The sequence below is a fragment of the Taudactylus pleione genome, unplaced genomic scaffold (genome assembly GCF_031769625.1).
Source record: "Taudactylus pleione unplaced genomic scaffold, aTauple2 ptg001052l, whole genome shotgun sequence".
Taxonomy (NCBI): Eukaryota; Metazoa; Chordata; class Amphibia; order Anura; family Myobatrachidae; genus Taudactylus; species Taudactylus pleione.
Genome location: NW_028285453.1, coordinates 761,404 through 782,500, shown reverse-complemented (window position 1 = coordinate 782,500; position 21,097 = coordinate 761,404). Strand labels below are relative to the sequence as shown.

The following is a 21,097-nucleotide window of genomic DNA, read 5'->3' as shown; positions in this document are numbered from 1 at the left end:
ACTTTTAAATGGCTTCCAAGGTTGAAACACCCAGGGAGGTGGGTGCGTCTGTCTTGCGTAGCTGTTTGAACCTTTTTTTCTAGAGCCGTGTAATGTACTTTCTCCACAGATCTCTGGGTTCTAAAATCGCGATGGCAGAAGAATCCCTATCACAGGTCTTGGTGCCCGGTGTTGCAAGGCTACGTGGCTTGAAGGTTTCTTTAACACTGCCAGTCAAGGGAGTCCCCCGAGGCTAAACCCTAGCCTTTTGGAAGAGGCCTGTAAACCAATTTTGTTCCATGGGTTTTCCGGGGGTTCCGGCAAAGCAGGGATCCTGCGGTAGTTTTTCACTCCTTGGCTGACTTCCAAAGTAATGGTTTCAGTTTCTCAATCTCAAAAGGGGCACTGGCCTCTTGGCCAGTCTCTTCTTGGTTCAGTAGCCGATTGGTTTCTTCCTGCCGATCCTCAACCTGAAGGTCCTCAACAGGTTATTGTGGTCCCCAATTTCCGTGTAGAGGGTTACTTATTAGAACTTTAGGTAATGAGTCAGTTTCATAATTGGAGGGTCTTGAGCACTCCTCACACAGGGCTTTAAGTCTCTGCTTTCCATTTTTCTGGCACTGTAGATGGGGGTTTAAATAGCCTCCTTGGACCTCCAGGAGGCCTATTTGTAGTTTCTTATCCGGCTCAGGCACCTGAGCTTCCTCAAGTGGATGGTCCGGGAGGAAAATTTCCTTTTCATGTTTTGCCATTTTGTCTTTCCATGGGCTCTCGGGTGTTCATTTAAAGTCATAGTGGTCAGGGCAGCTCATTTGCCCTGCAGTGGAATCAGGATTTGGCCTTATTTAAATGACCCTTTGATCCTCGCCCGGTCACTGGAAGTTCTCAGGGAACATATCCTTCTCACAGTGGATCTCTCCTGTCCCATGGAGTGATCATCAGTTGGAAATTCCTCTTTGTCTCCGTTAGGAGATATACTCTTTCGGGGCCTTGCTAGATTCCAGGATTCAGCGGGTCTTCTTCCTGCTGGAAAAGCTTGGGACCTGCAGACCTGGATTCGCAAGTTCTTGTGTCATCACTGTGGGTCAATGCTCTCTTGTATGCGGTATCTGGGCTCTCTGGTCTTTGCCTTCAACAGGGTATGCTCAGTTTCACTCCCGGCCTCTTCAGATGGGAGTTCTGTCCTGGTGGAGCTGGTCTCAGCTCCGGCTGAAGACATGAAGAATAGTTCTCACTTGAGAGGTTTGGTTCTCTTTTTTTTTGTGGCTCCTTTTGGCTTCTAAAATGGGTTCTCCTCCCTACCAACGCAAGTCTGCACAGGTGGGGGGCAGTAACCTGTCAACAGTCCTTTCAGGGTCGGTGGACGGATCTGGAGAGTCTGTTGACGACAGAAGTTCTAGAACCTCTTGTGGTCTTCAGGGATAGTTGCTGGTTCTGTCGCTTTTCCAGCATCGTCCTGTCCAGGTGCAGTACAATAATGCAACAGCCGTCGCCCTTCTTAGCCATCAGAGCAGCAATCGCAGTTGTAACTCCTTCGTGGAGGCGAGTTGTTGGCTGGCCAGATAGTCTTCTTTCGGCTCTGTCAGCAGATTACTTACCCGGTGTTTGGAATTGGAAAGCGAACGTCCTTAGCTGCTATGGTGTTCAGACCGGCATGGGGCATTTCACCCAGATGTCTTTCAGCTCCTAGTTCTTCATTGCAGCTTGTCGGGCTTCCTCTTTCTTGCACTTCGGTAGGTGACTGAGATTCTGCAATTGCACCATAATCCAGTAAGCCTTTCGGGTGTACGTCTTTTTGTCATCCCGTTTTCACTGTCTCCACAGGTCCTCCACAAGTTGTCGTTGGAGGGTGGCACGGTTTTTTCCATCAGGTTCTGAACCGTCTAGTTTCAATGGGGTGGTTCCTGAGACATCCGTCCTGCGAAATTAGGGCTTTTCCAGTGCAGGCAGTAGTACAATGCTAAATGCCTGTATGTTTTTTCTCTCTCAGGTTTGCTCTAGGCAGGTCCAGATTTGGGCCTCCACCTTTTTTCTTTGCAGGGGTGGAGATGCTCTTCCGGTCTTCTTCCAGAGTCCGTTTGCTCTGTTGCCTGAAGTATGGACCTATTCATAAGTACTCTTCGTACAACTCCTCCGAGAACAGCACTTGGCACTAGACTTTGGTGCTTCGGGCTCTTAAGCCGTTGTCCATTGAGCCGCTGCCCTCGGTGGACATTTGTTAGTTTACATAAACATGTCTTCTTGCCGGCTATTGCGGCGACCCGGTGTGTGTCAGGCTTGGGTGTTCTAACCTTTCTGTCCCCATTTCTGTTTTTTCTCTTGGACAGGGCCATTCTTCGAAGACGGTTGAGCTACCTTCCTAGGGTTGTCTCTAGTTTTTTCGTCACTCTGGAAATCGGGGTCCCAGTGTTTTTTGTTTTTTTTCGGGCACCTGATTGTTTTTCAGAGGAGGCCTCTTTGGATGTTGTGGGGGCCCTCTGTTCCTTGCTACTTAGGACCCGAGAACTCCGTAGGATAGGTTCATTTTTTTACTTCTACATCTGTCACGGACGGCTCTGGCCTCATTCAGGACAGACTTTGGCCAATTGGCTTTATTTGACTATGCATTGTGCGGGCCTTCCTGTGCCGTCTGTGGTGAGAACTCATTCCACCAGATTGGTGGGTACTTTTTGGGCAGCTCGCCAAGGTGCCTCGGCTAAGCAACTTGATAGGGCACCTGCCGTAGTTCTTCGCCCATACTTTCCTAAGATTTTATTCATTTGACACCTATGCTACCGCGGTCCTGGATTTTGGCTGAAGGGTTATTAGTGCAGCTCCGGCACGTTCCCTCCCTTATGGGGATAGCTTTGGGACGTCCCAAAGTAATGCCTGTGTCCCCTATGGCATGAAGAAGAAAAGGAGATTTATGGTCTTAGCTGGTTAAATCCTTTTCTTCCGAATCCTTAGGGGACACAGAGCGCCCACCCTGACGCACCGGGCTTGTGGGGTTTTTACTCTGCTTCCAGTCCTGCTTTTGGTGTTTCTGGGTGTTTGGACCTCTATGTATGTCGGTTTTCCTTCTCCCCTTCTCGCTCTTGCCTTGTGCTTGCTAACTAAACTGAGCTGCCTGTGGCTGGGGGCGGGGTATAGGTAGGAAGGAGCCAGGGCTGATGGGAGAAAAAGTTTAACTAGTTGGTGCCCGGACTTCTCCTACTCCAGCTTATACCCAAGGTAATGCCTGTGCCCCCTATGGATTCCGAAGAAAAAGGTTTAACAAGGTAAGACCATAAATCTTCTTTTTCCTATACCTGATTTGTTTCTTGTGTGTAAGAGGGATAATAAGTGTATCTCACCTGGAGAAGGTTTCTCTTGGTGGCGTGCAGTGTACCCTCAAGAGATACGCCGTAAACAGTGTACGTGATAGCCCACGACCTGGACAACCTCGAGTGACCACAAAACAGGAGTGCAAATTTATCAGAGTATGTTCCAAACGGAACAGATTCCAAACAGCTTGTCATATCCGTGTTGCTCTGATGGAAACGAGGAAGAAAAGCGTGTCAATCACGACTGTCAAACACCGCTTGAAGGGATGTGTTGTAACCTGAAAACCATTGCTTAGGCCCAGGTTCCCAAACTGTGTGCTGTGGCACCCTGTGGTGCCTCGGGACACTTGCAGGGGTGCCTCAGGTTGTTGGTCCAGCACCAAATCAAATTATTTATGGTCAATGTAATGTAAATATGTGGACATACAGAAGTGCAAACCTGTCCCCCACTACATAACTGAACATAAGGATGACAGATGAGCACAATTTACTTTTCTACATTTTGTTCTGAATTTCTCAATAACAAACTTTTGGCTTAGGGGTGCCATGAAAACAATGCTGATACTCTAGGGCGCCATGATTCAAAAAAATGTTTGGGAACCACTGGCTTAGGCCCATAAATATAAAGATGAGGCTCTTGTGGGCAGAACAGGAGCTGGACCACTAGTCAGTGGAAGAAGGTTCTTGTTTTGTTTTTTTAAGTATTCTTGTGCTAGTTAAATAAAGCATTTCAATGTGATGCCAAAATGAACTTATATGTATGCTGAAATTATATATAGAAAATTCACATGGGTAGATGAAGCAGTTACTACCCGGGAAACCAATGTACTACAGAACATTAATAATGGGTTTTATCTTATATGGGTTGAAGTATTTTCCGTTTGTCATGTTTGCATCTTGCAGGGTTTAAATCTTTTGTCATGGTAAGAGACTAATGTGACCTCTGGTTAAAAGCAGCATATATATTATTCAGCAGTTCTGTTGACACAAGAGCAAAGCTCAAGTTGTTTAAATCAAATATTTCTGTATTCAATGAGGAAGGCTCACAAGATATACTGTAACTTTCAAGTGCTAAGCAGAAGGCTTTTCTCTAGGTGTATGACCCAGACAAGCAGCCATGCGCCCTAAATCTGCCTGTATGTGAAATGATACATGGATGCTTTTTAACCCCTGACTTCAAGGTTCTATTTAAGTATATCCAATATGAGGCAAAAAGTCATCCTCAGAACATAAAACCATCAGACAGATGACATTGTACATGCAATTAAATAGAGCCTGCCCTGTTATGGAAATGTGATTTATTTTACTTAGTTTTGTCATTTAAATTTGACCTTTACTTTATTAGTCTTGTCAGCCATATATAACACAGAACATAACACAGGACACACATGGATGGTATGATCACACATAACGCAGCACACACATGGATGGTATGATCACACATAACGCAGCACACACATGGATGGTATGAGCACACACATGGATGGTATGATCACACATAACGCAGAACACACATGGATGGTATCATCACACATAACGCAGAACACACATGGATGGTATCATCACACACAACGCAGAACACACATGGATGGTATGATCACACAACGCAGAACACACATGTATGGTATGATCACACACAATGCTGGGCACATATAGATGGTATTATCACACACAACGCAGAACACACATGGATGGTATGATCACACAACGCAGAACACACATGTATGGTATGATCACACACAATGCTGGGCACATATAGATGGTATTATCACACACAACGCAGAACACACATGGATGGTATGATCACACAACGCAGAACACACATGTATGGTATGATCACACACAATGCTGGGCACATATAGATGGTATTATCACACACAACGCAGAACACACATGGATGGTATGATCACACAACGCAGAACACACATGTATGGTATGATCACACACAATGCTGGGTACACATAGATGGTATTATCACACACAACGCAGAACACACATGGATGGTATGACCACACATAATGCAGAACACACATGGATGGTATGAACACAAATTCCTAGTGAGGCTGGTGGAGTGGAAGCAGTGGTGGCAAGAGGTGTAGTTGGATAATGTGCAGTGTAAATCTAGCAGACTCTAGGCCAGATTTAGAAGTAGACTGAAATAAAACATCGAGCTCAAGTGTCCGATGTTTAAATTCTGCGAATGCATTTGAGAAACACTGCACGTGTCCCCACGGTTAATGTTGGGGATGCAGATGGGACTTGGAAGGAGATCCATGCAATACAAATGGGGGTTCCTGGGTGGTGACGGGGGAGGAGAAGGGGGTGCTACCTGCGATGGGCATATCGGTGTCAGGGACTGTCGAAGAAGCAGTTCCATTGGCACTGGGGCTATGTAACGTTGTAAATTCTGAGCAACCATAGGGATGCTCTAATGTCCGATGATGTGTCCAATCGATGGTGTGACTATTTGTGCACATCGTCCGATTAGAGCAGCAGCCAGTGGGCGTCTCAGTACGAAGCACGTCGGCTGCGGCTTTAGCATAAATTAGCAGTAGTGGCTGTGACAAAAGTTGCATACAATACTGCACCTCCGTCCACCTCTGCATCAGTCACACTGGTACTATAGAGGAAATAAGTCACTCCTGCAGTAATAACCTAGTATAGGGAAGTCAGGAAGTGACGCTAGCACAGTACAGGGGGGCAGAGGGGAGCGCAGCATTGATGCAGGCAAACTAAAATAAGATGGGAGATGGAGACAGTATAACAGAAAAAGTTGGAAATACGGTAGCACAGTGATGATACAAAACAACAGGACAACACATGAGATGCAATAGTAATGACCCAAAAGGTGGGGAGCAGACTGAAATAAAGGTTGTGATATGAGACGGGTGGGTTTGAGTACTTGGCCTTTCATACTCTGTTTTATAAACCTTTTAAACAAATCTGTTTTAGCCAACCATTGTGTTTACCTGTAAGTGACCAGATATAATCCAAACCCTTCTTTATGGAATATCTGGGAAACCTATAACACCAGTCATTCTCTTGCTAGATCCAGTTTGCTGAGAAAAATCGGGCAATATCTGAGCTTTCCTGCTATGTAGAAGTTCTGCTGAGTGAGAAGAAGAAGCTGGAGAATGACATAAAGGTGAGAACTTGATGGCTCTGAGAATAATTAGGGGAAATGGTTTTTACAATACAGCCAAAGTTCATTGTAGTACTAGTTTGTTATTGCTGGTGACTCTTTGTGCAGCTTTTTCTGTAAGGTTAGCGGCTGCAGCGCTACAACTTTATGTATGGTCAGATGAGGTGCCCAGTGATTAAAGAGAACCTAAATCACTGGGCCTCATTTACAGGGTTATTAGTAACTGGTGCGTCTGGATGAGCAGACATCAGGCTGACACTTACTCTGCCCTCAGGGGATGCCTCTGAGGTAAATGGCACCTCCATGTCCATCCTTCTACAGCATTAGATATGTATGTATGTATGGCATAAGCAAAGTGGGCCCTATTATGTATTAAAAGTATAATGAGACCAGAAGGCCACTTTGCACACCTTTATCTCATCTTAGTAATCCATGCATGCTCCATATATTGTAAGGAATGTGCTTCCCCCATGCAACGCCATCTGTAAGATCAGGCAAATGTCTGCAATTCTGCAGTTACCTCCATCTTTTTCCACAAACTATGTGCCTGGCAGTGATCTACATACAAGAATTATATATCTGCTAATAATTGTATATTGCATTTAGTCAGTAACTAATGGTGGGTACATCCTATACAGATATATCTGCAGATGATGGTTGTTCGTACACACTGAACAACCATCCAGATGATGGTTGTTCGTACACACTGAACAACCATCATCTGTGTTTGCCCGCAGGTCCCGGCGACCAGGGGGCGTGTCCCGATGGGTGTCCCGCCCCACTCCTCGCGACTGCCGCTGTGTGTGTACGGGCGGCGACCGCCCATACACACCTGACGATGGTCAGATATGTCTGCAGACATATCTGTCCATCGGCTGTGCAGCACAGCCAGTGCGATATGTTGGTGAACGCCGGCATTTACCGACATATCTCGGGTACACACTGCCCGACGGGCAGCAGATACATTGGCCGATCAATTGATCGGCCAATGTATCTGTCAGTGTGTGCCCAGCTTTAGTCTGTACTATTCCTGGATTTATCCAAATTGTATATTTAAGATAAACAAAACTGATTGATTGGTATCTATTACTAAATACATGGCGTTTGTGTTTTTACTTTCATCACCTTTATAGGATCTTGAAATAAATTTGGGAAAAGTGTCCGAATGGGTTGCCAGTGGTAACGCTATACCAAGCAGCAGCACCCAGGGTTCGCAGTTTTTTAATACTTATTGTGAACAGCATAGGACAGCTCCCATAATCCCAGTACAGCCACCTATACTGCAATTTGGAAATCCTTATGCATCACCAGCAACAAGAGGTGAGTGCATCCATTTATTTACACTTTCACAGAGATTTCTGTCTCTTTATGTCATAGGCTTGGTGTGGACCACACCTGTTGTTAGATGTCTTCTGGTCAGGTGAATCACCGTAAGATTCTGTAATAGCATTAAGCTATGTGCAGAGGAAGGGCACAGGAATGTTTGGGAGGGCCTCATCTGGCACTGTCCCAATACACACTCTCATACTGACAATGAATATGTTAGTGTGTGTTTAGGCCTGCTGCTCTCATTGTAATTGTAACTGTAACTCTGTCTCAGGACTAGGATAAAAAAGACTAAATCTACAATCACGTAACAGTAACAATGGGTAATGCACATAATAAAAATGAGCTATGTATGGCCTGTGAACATGGCCTACTGAAATAATACAATCTCTTTTTAACGTGCTGCAGACCATTCTGCCAGGAATTAAGTACAGCTAGGTGTCACTTGTTCTACTATTGGATTTAAACCTCTACTTGGCCGCCTCACAGCTAGAGAGAGTCTGGATTGTGCAACAGAGACTTATGCTGGGCATACACTGCCAGATAAACTGCCTGTCAGCCCGTCAAACATTTTATATGGCTGCCTGTCACACACTGCAAATATCATGGGCATACACTGTGAGATATCTCAGTGTATTGGCCCTGATAACTGGGGAGGAGACCTTTCCCCATTACTTCCCTGTGAAGGAACAGGGGAAGTGTCTGTCAGTTGGCTGCGGCTGGGCATACACTGCCCGATGCGTCCGACATTTAACTTACAAAATATTGCATCGGACGTGCATGCTGGACAATCCGGCATACCCGACCGATATTTTACGCTTGGTCGCCCGTATACACAGTACAAGAATAATACTGCCTCACATCAAATATATAATGTCATTTTAATAGATCAATTATTATCATGTGATTATATGTATAAATATGTTTAGCACTATTATTGTAATCAATTAAAAGCTCTGAAATGCATAAAAATAGCTGAAATAGTTACAATATCCAAATGAACAATACTGCAAATATATAAGAGCAATAAGTTCATGAGTCATAGGAATCATATTGTAGTAATGATATAGAAGTAATCCAGAAAGTACAATATCTAGCTCCACCTTATCCATATACATAGGTTTATATGAATCATCCAATTTCAGGATCAGTGTGATCTGCCCATACGGTGGTGATCTGTGCTCCCCCAGATTGTCTACCCTATTCTCTGACCCTTTAATACAATGTCACACTTATCCCTTTGTGTGGTGACTTAGATGCTTCTACATGAAGGAAGACCAGGATTCCTATTCCTTATTAAAACACAAATTTCTTTTGTCTTTAGTCTGTAATTTAAGTATAATTTGCTCTTCCAATTAGATGGTGCAGATGGAGCTTTTAACCCAGATGAAATCCAGGGGCCCCCAGTAAGGGCACCCTCATGGGGCCTGGAAGACAAGGTCGTCTGCAGTCAACCTGCCCGGAACCTTAGCCGTCCGGATGGCTTGGAAGATCCTGATGAGAACAGTCAAGTAAGCCAGTGCTAGATGTTCTTTATTCATATTTCTCCTATTCTTTAATTCATATCAAACAAAAATAAGCTTTGCATTCCTCTTCCAGTAACGTCTTATAACATAGAAGCTGCATGATCCTTTTCCAGTAACGTCTTCTACCATTACATAAATCTCACTGTCTATAATAGCATGAGGAGTCTTTGATCTTCCAGCAGAATGCCTTGGATTTATGAATTGGCTTCAGGATTATAGAGAACGGAATACTAGGTAGCTAATTTAACAGGGCTAGTAATGTTCATTGTACTAAGAGTTAGAAGTACTAGGAGACACTTGGCCTCTCTGTGCAGATGTTTCTCATCCTTGTATCATCAGCTCTACATAAATCAGGGAAAGGGTTGAAGGACGTGACATTGTGCTATCACTATACTATAGGTTTATTTATGGGGTTTCTAAAGAAAAGACCACAGGCTTTAAATAAGTGTTTAACTCATTAGTTGTTTTATCCCTTTACTATCACTGACTTTAATTAGCTTTTGGCATTACTATGGTTTTGTTTAGTTTCTTGAGCATTTTGACACCTTTAAACATATGAGACCATTGATAATTGTGACCTGGCTATGCTGTACCTGCTACATCAAGTTTTTTCTTTTTTTCGTTCGCTAAATTAAATTGAAATGTCAGTGTGTTTTGTTACATTTGCTCTTCTACAATTAGACGGAAGGCTTTTTTGATCTTCGCAAAATACATCTGATGAGAAATACTTATCTGTTGAATACTGTGCTCTTTGCGGTACAGTGGTACCATGACCTGTTCCTCATTTAGTCTAGTTTGCTGCGTATAATTGCTATTAACCTTTACAGAAAGTGATAAATGCTTAGACAGGTATGATAATAGCCTTGGCACTCAGCACCCATAGTAGAGAAAATAAGCATTTCTTCCTCCTTATGTCTGTCATTGAGGATAATTAGCAGGACTGTCACAACTTTTTTTTCCTGTCAGTTTTAAGGTCTAAGTGATGTTTCCCACCTTTACCTCCTATTTTACATATTGTCTTATCCCACTCCTGGCATAGACATTACACATGACAAGAGAGTCTGTCCTCTAGTCAGTTGGGGGCACTTTAATTAGCAGTTTGTTCTTACTGACCTCCATGTTTTGCCCTCTTGCAAACCCATGAGGAATTACTGTACATTTGCTGCTTGTTACTGACACCACTCTGACTTTATATCATATTGAGAGAAGCTATTACAAAAAATGTTTTAGTTTTCTTTGTAATGGGCCTGTATCAGTGATGGGGAACAGGTATCCCCTAGTGCCAAATGCAGTCCTCCGAGTCTTTACCTAGTTATTTAGTACCTTTACCTTCATGCTTTTGTAGATAGATTTCTTTGGTATAGTTTGTAACTCTTAAAACAAAGGTTTATTCCGTTGATTAAATACAATCTGTAACAGATATTTTATCTTATTACTGATATTAAGGGTAATTATACGGCCCTTCTGATATCTAGAGGGCTAGGCCAATGAAGGCCCAGTTTTGTCAGTCACTGGTCTGAATAAAACTACTGAGAATGGCTATAAAGAGCACATGTAGGATACAAAGCATTATCCAAAAATACTTTGCTAACGTCACTTGTAGTTTGGAGGAGAGACCGGGCATAATTATGGTGGCACTTCCCAGCTGATGAGGGTGCAGTTCAGAAGGTTCCTCTTGTGTTAGAGAGAGCTGTAGCTTCTATTAACGTGGCATAGAGTGTGCACAGTATGGAATAGCATCCCAGGATTCAGATAGTAAAGGTGTCAACCCAGTTTGTCTTCCCCCACCTTTTTAGAATGTAAGCTCTCACGAGCAGGGCCATCTACCCTCTTGTGCTTCTCCTTACTATAGTGTCATTTACTTCTTACTCACCACTAGGGCACCTAACACTTGGTTGCTTATGCTCTGTTGCTTATCTGGGTGATATGGTCACTAATGTAGCAATATATATTATCCATGTCCTGTATTGTATTGTTCTGTAAGTCACTTGTATACAATTTGTTTTTGTACATTGTAAGGCGCTGCGGAACACTTGTGGCGCCATATAAATAAATGCTAATAATAATAAGAAGAAGTGAAGATGTGTGGGACAAACGGAGCAGTTCGTATCACAAATAGTTAAATAAAATAACATTACGTAAATGTATGCACTCTTTCTCCTATTAATGTGCACCTAATACTTAAGGTGCATACACACACAACGATTTAGTTAATGAACGATTTTAGTAAAAGATTTTCTACCTTGAAAAAAATGACCTAAAATCGTTTACTAAAGTTGTTCATTTACTATGTTCATTTAAATGTAATGAACGATTTTTATGAACTACAAACGATTTTTGCATATTAACTTAATGAAAATCGTTCAGTTGACAAGTCTGACTGAACTGCAAACTACAAACGTGAACACGCATGAACAATAATCGTTCATCGTTTGACTCAGAAAGTGAACGATTTTTTTCAAACTATTATCGTTTAACGATAATCGTTCAAAAAATCGTTGTGTGTGTATGCACCTTTACACATAGTGGAGACAACCATTTTATGGTCTTGACCATTATTCATTAAATTGTAGGATCATTTCTATGCAGGCAGCCATTTTGTGTGCTGAAGCAGTATTTAAGACTCCTTGGGGGGAATTCAGTTGTTCTGCTGTCAGCTTTTTTTTTTTTTACGAATTCAATTGTTGCTCTGTCAGGGCGCGATAGCCGCCGGCGCCGGCATTTCTGCACGCACTCAGGAGGGTGCGAGCAGAAATGTGTCTGAATCACCCTGGTTAGGGCGCGCTAACCGCAGATAGCGCGCCCTAACCAGAAATTATGACGGGTTTAGCTGTTTTAGACGACTAAACCTAGTCTTTTAGGCGGCAAAGAGGGCGATAATTAATGAACGCCCTGAACAATTGAGTATCAAAGTGGGCGCTCATTAATTATCACGCCCCAAAAAACATTTGAATCGCCCCCTTCGTCTTTCATTTTTCCTGTTTTCAGTCTCTTTGATGGTGCTATTAAGTCTGCCTTTGAGAGTCCTACATTATGCATACTTTCATCATTTTCTTCATTACCCCATAATCGTTTTTACTTCTTCTGGGTCCATTGGGGGATCCACAGGGAGACCATGGGGTGTGTGTGGCCGGAGAGATCCGGGCACCAAACAGTTAAGCTTTTAACTCCCAGGATGCATCGGTCCTCCTCCACATATACCCTGCCCTCAGCCACAGGCAGACAGTTTTTCGTTTGGTGCGGCAGGAGTTGCACCTTTGTAACAGGGGGACTGCTTTAGCAGCCGCAAGCTTTCATATTTTTACTTCAGGGTAAGCAGCACTAGGCGTCCTAATGGACACCTGTGCTGCTGCTCCATCTACCACCGCCAGCACCACAACAGCGGTAACTGGTCCAGTCATTTCAGCGGGTGCCAGTGAGGCTTAGCTAGCGGCTCCACTGGGGGGACAGTACTGCAGCCGGGCAGCAGAGATGCAGACAGTGGCGTAACTAGGGCAGGGCGAGCGGGGTGCGTGCCCTGGGCGCCGTTGGACCGGCGGTGCGGGGGGGCGCCGCCGACCACGGTACCGGCCCGCCCTAGTTAGCCAGTGTAGCGCCGACCGCAATGAGTGTGGTCAGCGCTACACATTTACACAGGACCGGCGCTAGGCTTCCAGCGCCGGTCCTGTGCTTCACACCTGAGCTCGTTCTCTCCCCCTGAGCGCTTGCCCAATAGCGCTAGGAGGCGGGCTCAGGCTGTGCATAACACACGCATCGCCGCCAGCGCTGGCGGCGATGCGTGTGTTAAACAGCAGCCAATGAGAGTCAGGTAGACTCTCATTGATTGCTGCAGCACCCACTGCAAGAGCCGGACTTCCGTCCGGCTCCTGCAGTGGGTAATGGGACTGACATCATGACGTCTGTCCCATAATGCTGAGCGCGCCAGCCCGGGCGGGAGCGGCGTCGCGAGCAGGAGCAGAGATTCAGGTAAGTATATTTTTATGTGTGTGTAATGTAATAAATATATATATATATATATATATATTATAGTAGAATGAGCCTGGCACTCAGGACGATAAACATAAAGAAGTGGGTGCCATCCTAAATAATATAATCCTTCTGGCGAGGATTTACTCCTAGCGCAATGACAAAGGAAGGCGGCACTCCAACGAGTAGATCAAATCAATGTGTATTAGTAATGCGTCAACATAGTAATATCCATTTGTCAACGTTTCAAGGCAATAAGCCTTTTCATCAGGACGTGTATAGGAGTTTTACACGTCCTGATGAAAAGGCTTATTGCCTTGAATCATTGACAAATGGATATTACTATGTTGACACATTACTAATACACATTGATTTGATCTACTCGTTGGAGTGCCGCCTTCCTTTGTCATTGCGCTAGGAGTACATCCTTGCCAGAAGGATATTATATATATATATAATTTTTTTTTTTAACCTATCTGCACAACGGGGGAGGGGGGTGGCTGCTACTGGGGGGACCTCTACTGGGGGAGGGGTGGCTACTACTGGGGGCGCCATTGGGAGGACCTCTACTGGGGGGGTCTACTCTACTGGGGACTACTACTTGGGGGGGGGAAACTACTACTGGGGGCATTATAAAAGGGGCCTACTACTAGAGGCACTGCACTCGGGGGACCACTACTGGGGGCAATAATAGGAAGGGCCACTACAGGGGGCACTGGATAGGGGGGATCACTACAGGGTGCCTGCATAAGGGGACCACTACTGGGAAAACTGCATGGGGGGGACTACTGCTGGGGGCACTATATAAAGGGCACTGCATAGGGGGGGGGACTACTACTGGGGGCACCATATAAAGGGCACTGCATAAGGGGATACCGCTACTGGGCGCTCTGCATTATGGGGACTGCTACTGGGGGCACTGCATAAAGGGGAACACTACGTGGGGAACTGCATTTGGGGGGGCCACTACTGGGGGTACTGAGTAAGGGGAACTAATTGGGGGCTGTATAAGGGGGACCACTACTGGGGATACTGTATAAGGGGCACTAGTATGGGCCTGTATAAGAGGGACCACAACTGCATACCGGGGGTACTGTATAAGGGGGTACCACTGGGGTTAAGGTGCATATGGATAGGAATGTTCAGCGTGAAAATAAAGGGGTGTTTCATGTTGACACGCCCCATTTTTAAGTGACCACGCCCATTCCCCCCCCCCCCATCTCAGGATGTTAGAGGGGAGTGGGGCTCCCTTTTCAAATTTGCCGTGGGCTCCAAATACCCTAGTTACGCCACTGGATGCAGATAAGTGGCAGTCCTTGCCTCCGGCGGTGAAGACCTGCTGGAGGGCACTGCAGTGGGGTGACTGATTCGTCCGCTCCCCCACTAGACCACCGGGGCAAGTTAGTTCTGGCGCCGGGGACAGTGGCGGTAGCCACTTTTTCATGAGACCAGCGCACACGGGGGTTAATACAGCACAGGGGAGGTAGGCTCCCTCATTAACAGCTTTCCCGCTTCTGGGCTGCTCCTCCTCCTCCTCCCTATATGAGACACTTAGTAATCATTATTCAGTGCTCTGCTGACGTTGCTGGTCTCAGGAGGCTGGGGTCCCGTCTCCCTGTCTGTGTACCTCTCCCCGGGGGCCGGGTTATACAGCGCTTAAATCCTACCAATCTTATGTGCTTGTGTAGTTGATTCAGAGCCCATTGTAATTATATTTATATGCATTGTATGTGACTTGTGCTAGCTCTGCTATTTTCACTTTCTGTCAGTTATTCCTATCACGACTTTCTTCTTCAGGGTCCATAGGGCTCAACAGGGGAGACAATGGGGTATAGGTGGGACTTGGAGGACCGGTCACCAACAGCAAAGCTTTTCAAACCCAGGATGCTCCGGTCCTTACCCCTATACCCCGCGCACAGCCTGAGGGCAACTGAGTTTCGTTGGTGTCCGTCAGGAGCTGAGTCACAGTTTTAACAGTGGGGCTGCTATTAAGCAACCCAAGCTTATTTTTATAATTTACTGTTATTTTCATTTATTTTACTGCTGAGCAGCAGCGCGAGACAGTCCTTTTGGACATCTGCACTGCTGCTCCATCACCCCTCCATGGCGCCAGCCCCTGGCTAGGTACTCCCGGCGAGGCTTCAAGCGGGACCTAGCTAGCAAGGCTCCCCGGGCCCCAGACTTCAGCCGGGACTCGAAGGGATAGGTAAGGCGGAACTCCGCTGGCGGGGACCCGTGTCTATACGCATTTTTGCCTCCGGTCTCCGGAGACAGACCGGAGGCGCTGATGTGGACACCGGTTCGTCCGGGACTCCACTAGACCACCAGGGCAGCCATTTTCTGCATTCAGGTCTCTGGGAATGCTAGGTCCACTTTCCTTGTATATCTCTCCCAAGGGCTAGGTTTATATAGCGCTATAGCCTACCAGCCACTGTGTTCTGTGTAGTTGATTTTAGTGCCCACTGTAGTTATATTGTATATTCTGCAATTGAATGTGACTTGTGCTAGCGCTGTTATATGTTTTCTTTTTTTCCTATTACTGACAGCGTATACCTTTCCCTTTATTCTACTATAACCTTGGCCTACTAAGGTATAGGGGGTTCATTGTACCTCACATCTCCCGATATATGTGAGGGCTATCACATACTATACACTGCTGTTGCGCACTACACTGTGCCATATTTCACTTACATCTGAGTTGCTCACTTTACTGTGTCAGATTGTATGTTACATTATTCTTGCAGCTATGTCTGGCAGAGGCAAGAATAACAAGGAATCTGCTGCTCCCATTCTGGTGTCTTGTAAGTCCTGCTCAGCAGGCTTCGCTTCAGAGGACCTCATTCAGGATGGTTTTTGTGCATCTTGTTACACTGCCTCAGGCACACCAGCCTTAGTGTCCTCTCCTCTGGACCCACCCTGGGCTAAATATTCACAGGTGCTGGCAAAAATTGCGGACCACCTAACGGTCCCCATGGTAGCTCCCCCTATGGGATAGCCACAGCAGGTACTCCCTGCAACTCCTTTGCCTCCCCCATGGGTAGACGTACTTGCTACCTCAGTGCAGAGTCTGGCGGATACCTCTACAGCCTTTCAAAAAATGCTGCAAAAGGAGAGACCCTTACCTAGTAAACCTACTAAGCGTGTTGTGTTATCTGAATTATCATCTGGGGAGGCAGACAACGCAGACCTATCTCACTCTGACTCCCCCTCCCCCCTCTAAATTGAATATACCTGCGGAACCCGCTCCTAAGGCAAAAGAGCCAGTATTTAAGCAACAAAAGGTTGTTTTACCAGAGTTTCCTCACTCTGACCAGCTATCTGATCATATGAGTGAGGCATGGAATATAGATTTAATTTTACTTATTTTAAGCGCCTGAAAATTGTCGTTTTGTAGGCATGGAATATGCCCAGTAAAAGATTTCAGCTTCCTAAACGCTTACCCTCTTCCTGCTACTGTTTGCACTAAATGGGAAGTTCCCCCAGCAGTGGATTCTCACATGACACGTCTGGTCAAGAATGCTACCTTACCTATCCATGCTGCAACCTCCTTGAAGGAGACTAATGCTGGCCACACAATATTTTACCCGATCTGGCCGATTCTGACACATTGGAACGACAGATCGTGTAAAATATGACCAAATCGTGAGTCCCCACTCACGATCACGATGCGATGCATGTCCCCACTGGTCGCACGTCGCATCTTCATATCTGCCGTGCTGTAGGGCAGATCTGCTAATCTGGGATACAAATGCACTGGAAAAATGTCTGGCTGCACAATAGATCGTTTGAAGATTGGACACTGCAAACACCAAATCGTGTGCAGAGCTGCCGAGGAGAGTTTTCAAGGGAAATCGTGCACGATGTCAGATCGTGAGGACATTGCTATGTCTGTGGGCAGCTTAAGAATAGAAGGATGGATGCTTGTCTAAAATCTATATACTCTCTTACAGGAGCTATTATCGTCCTATTAGGGCTGGGTGGCAAAAGCCATTGAGAGTTGGGCAGAGACCCTAGAAGAGACATTTCCCTCTGATGCTTTGAGGGAACAGCTGTCCTACATATCTCACAGTAGAGATGCAGCTTCCTATTTGGGTGAAGCAGCTCTGGATACGGCTCTCCTAGCTTCCAAGGCATACTACTACACTTCTGTAGTAACCCGCCGTATTGTTTGGCTCTGCTCATGGAAGGCAGATTCGGACACTAAAAAGGCATTAGACTCTCTGCTTTATTCTGGAGATATCCTGTTTGGCCCAGAATTAGACCAAATTGTGACTACCATGGCAGCTTCCAAGACGGCGTTCCTGCCCTCTGCATATACTGCGAAGCTTGGATGTCATCCTTTTGTCCTCAAGGAAGAGCTAAAGGTCAGTCCTTTCTAAGGCATCAGGCATCAACTAAGGCCTCCAAGCCTAGCACCAAACAGACCTGGGCTATTAGACGTCCACCTACCAAATCTGAGGACAAGCGTTCAGCCTGACGGGGCTGGCCTCTCCCGGAGGCTGACTTCTTCAATTCGCCAAGTTCTAGTGTCAGACCACATCAGACGTCTGAGTAAGAAGTGGTCTCCCACAAATATGCCCTTCCCTTCCTGAGGCGACCCCCCCCCCAGCTGTTCTTTTGCACAGGACCTCCATCGGACCCAAGCAAGGTCCTGCTGCTCCAAAAGGCCATTCAGTCCTTACTGCTCTCAGGAGTAATAATTCCGGTCCCCTCCTCACAGCGAGGGAAAGGTTATTATTCTACCCTTTTCTTAGTTCAGAAGCCCAAAGGGTCTCATCGGCCTATCTTCAACCTCAAGTCTCTGAACAAGGCTCTGCCTTTTGGCCATTCAACGGCTCCTTGGGTCTTTACCAAGATCATGGCAGTTATGGCGACCTATCTTCGTCGTCAAGGGATCAGACTGCTCCCATACTTAGACGATCTCTTGCTGTTGGCCAGCTCCCCAGAAATTCTTCACCGCCATCTACAGGTAACCATTGCCTTTCTACAAACGCACGGTTGGCTAATCAACTGGAATATGTCTTCCTTGACACCTTCTCAAACAATGGTACATCTGGGAGCCCTCCTAGACTCTCAGGTTCCGAGAATCATCCTAACAGCAGACAAAATCTCAACACCAGGTGCGCAGACTACTACATAGCTACCAAGTGTCAATTCACTCTGCAATGCAGACCCTGGGATCCATGGTGTCCACCTTCGACATGGTGGAGTTCGCTCAGTTTCACTCCAGGCCCCTACAACACCTGATCCTCTCCAGGTGAAATGGGCTGCCCCATCTGCTCAGATCCCAGATGATGAGCCTCTCCTCATCCCAGATGATGAGCCTAGCCTGGTGGCTACAGACATCCCACTTAGACAAGGGATGCCTCTTTTGTATCCCGGACTGGGCACTCCTCACCACGGACGCAAGCCTCTGCGGGTGGAGCGCAGTGACAGGCCAGCACTCCTTCCAAGGCCGCTGAACTCCAGCCGAGGCAGTCTTACCAATGAATGTGCTGGAACTCTGAGCCATCTACAGAACTCTCACTATGGCTCAGGATATTCTTCAGGGCAGGCCAGTTCAAGTACAGTCCAACAACCCCACGGCAGTGGCCTGCCTCAATCACCACGGAGGCATTTGAAGTCTGACAGCAATGGTAGAAGTGTCCCGCATTCTCACATGGGCCGAACGCCATCTCCCAGCCATCTCCGCAGTGTTCATCCCAGGAATTCTCAATTGGGAAGTGGATTTCCTCAGCCGTTACTACGTGCATGCAAAAGAGTGGTCTCTACATCCAGAAGTCTTTCAACTCCTTGTGAACAAATGTGGTCTACAGAATGTGGACCTCAAGACACAACCACAAACTTCCAGTGTATGGAACCAGGACAAGGGATCCCAACGCGGCCATCGTGGACGCATTATCGGTGAGGTGGACCTTCCATTTCGCGTACCCCTGCCCTCCAATATCCCTTCTTCCTTGGGTTCTTCGGAAGTTCAAACAGAAAGGGGACACAGTCCTGTTGGTAGCTCCGATTTGACCCATACGCCATTGGTACTCCGATCTTCAAAGTCTCTCCATAGACGCTCCTCTTCAACGTCCTCTTCGCCCAGATTTGTTGTCTCAGGGTCCCTGTCTACATCCAGAACCTGTCTTTAACGGCTTGGCTCTTGAGACATCCCTTCTAAGGGCTAAGGGATTTTCTAGCTCTGTGGTCCAGACCATGCTCAGAGCACGTAAACCAGCTCGGACAGAATTTATCACTGAATATGGCATACATATTTCCAGTGGTGTGCTCCTAGAAACTAGGGATGTGCAGGCTCGGATAGGTTCGAGTTTGCACGTTGAGTTCGGATTTTTCCCTCCAAAAAAACGGAACTCAGAAAGAGGCTAAATGTCATCTTACATGGACGAACATCATCATTCCTGGACAAAAGTCAGAGGTCTGCCCATTTACTCCCTGCTCAGTTCAGGGGTGATAATACGGTCCCTTCGGCTCAGGGAGGAACAGGTTTTTATTCCACTCTCTTTTTGATTCAATCGACCTATTCTGAATCTCAGATCCCTCAACAGGTTTATCAGAGTGCCCAAGTTCCATATGGAAATATTTTATGATCAATTGTCCTGGCAATGGAGCCTGGGGATTTTATGGTTTCTCTGGATATTCAGGATGCATACCTGCATGTACCTATTACTCCAACCCATCAGCGGTTCCTACAGTTTGCTGTTCTGCAGCAACGTTACCAGTTTCAGGCACTACCCTTTGGTCTGTCAACAGCTCCTCTGGTCTTTACCAAAATAATGGCGGTTATGGTGGCACACCTCAGACGCTAAGGAGTCAGAATCTTGCCATAACTAGATAACCTTATAATATTGGCAGATTCACCGTTTGTGTTAGTGCCATCTCCAGCTGACCGTGGTTTTTCTTTAAACACACGGCTGGATCATCAATTGGAAAAAGTCCTCCCTATCTCCGACACAGCGGATGATACATTTGGGGGCACTTCTAGATTCTCAAATACAGAGGATCTTTCTGCCAGCAGACAAGATTTTGACACTACACTTGCGTGTGCGCAGCTTGTTCCACAATCGGAGGGTGTACATTCACTCAGCAGTGCAGGTCCTGGGGTCCATGATGTCCACCTTCGATACGGTGGAATACTCCCAATTCCACTCCAGGACTCTACAGCAACTGATTCTCTCCCGGTGGAATGGACAGTATCATCTGATCCGATCCCAGACGATCCTCCTCTCTCCGGAGGTTCGTTTTCCCTCTCATGGTGGCTACAGACATCCCATCTGGACAAGGGTCGCCCCTTCTGGATTCCAGATTAGGAACTTCTCACGATAGATGCCAGCCTTCGCGGATGGGGCACGGTAGTCATCCATCATTCCTTTCAGGGATGGTGGATAACTCGGCCTGCCCATAAACGTTCTGGAGCTTCGAGCAGTGTACAGAGCACTCACACAGGTGCAGGATCTCCTCCACGGCAGGCCGTGCCAGATCCAGTCTGACAACGGAACTGCGGTAGCGTACCTCAACCATCAGGGAGGCACGCGAAATCGGGCAGCCATGTGGGAAGTGGCAAACTTTGGTTATCTCCCAGCAATCTCTGCAGTGTTCATTCCAGGAGTCCTCAACTGGGAAGTGGACTTCCTAAGCCACCAGGACATAAACGTTGGAGAATGGGCTCTACTGGTGGACAAATGGGGCTTGCCAGATGTAGACCTCATGGACTCACATCACAACCGCAAGGTCCCCAGGTACGGGTCCAGGACCAGAGACCCCTCAGCTGCCTTCGTGGACGCTCTGGCAGTGAAGTGGGACTTCAATCTTGCTTACCTCTTTCCTCCGAACTCCCTCCTTCCGAAGGTGAT

The 21,097-nt window shown here is 46.4% G+C and overlaps 1 protein-coding gene across 1 annotated transcript in view; it reads left to right on the top strand.

The window, feature by feature from the left end:
- Window positions 1-21,097, top strand: part of TAX1BP1 (Tax1 binding protein 1) — a 147,971-nt gene that overhangs the window by 110,353 nt on the left and 16,521 nt on the right. The window contains exons 14-16 of the mRNA XM_088461454.1: window positions 6,331-6,426; window positions 7,557-7,743; window positions 9,109-9,260. Of these exons, the coding sequence (XP_088317580.1) occupies window positions 6,331-6,426; window positions 7,557-7,743; window positions 9,109-9,260 (435 nt within the window). The remainder of the gene's footprint in view (window positions 1-6,330; window positions 6,427-7,556; window positions 7,744-9,108; window positions 9,261-21,097) is intronic.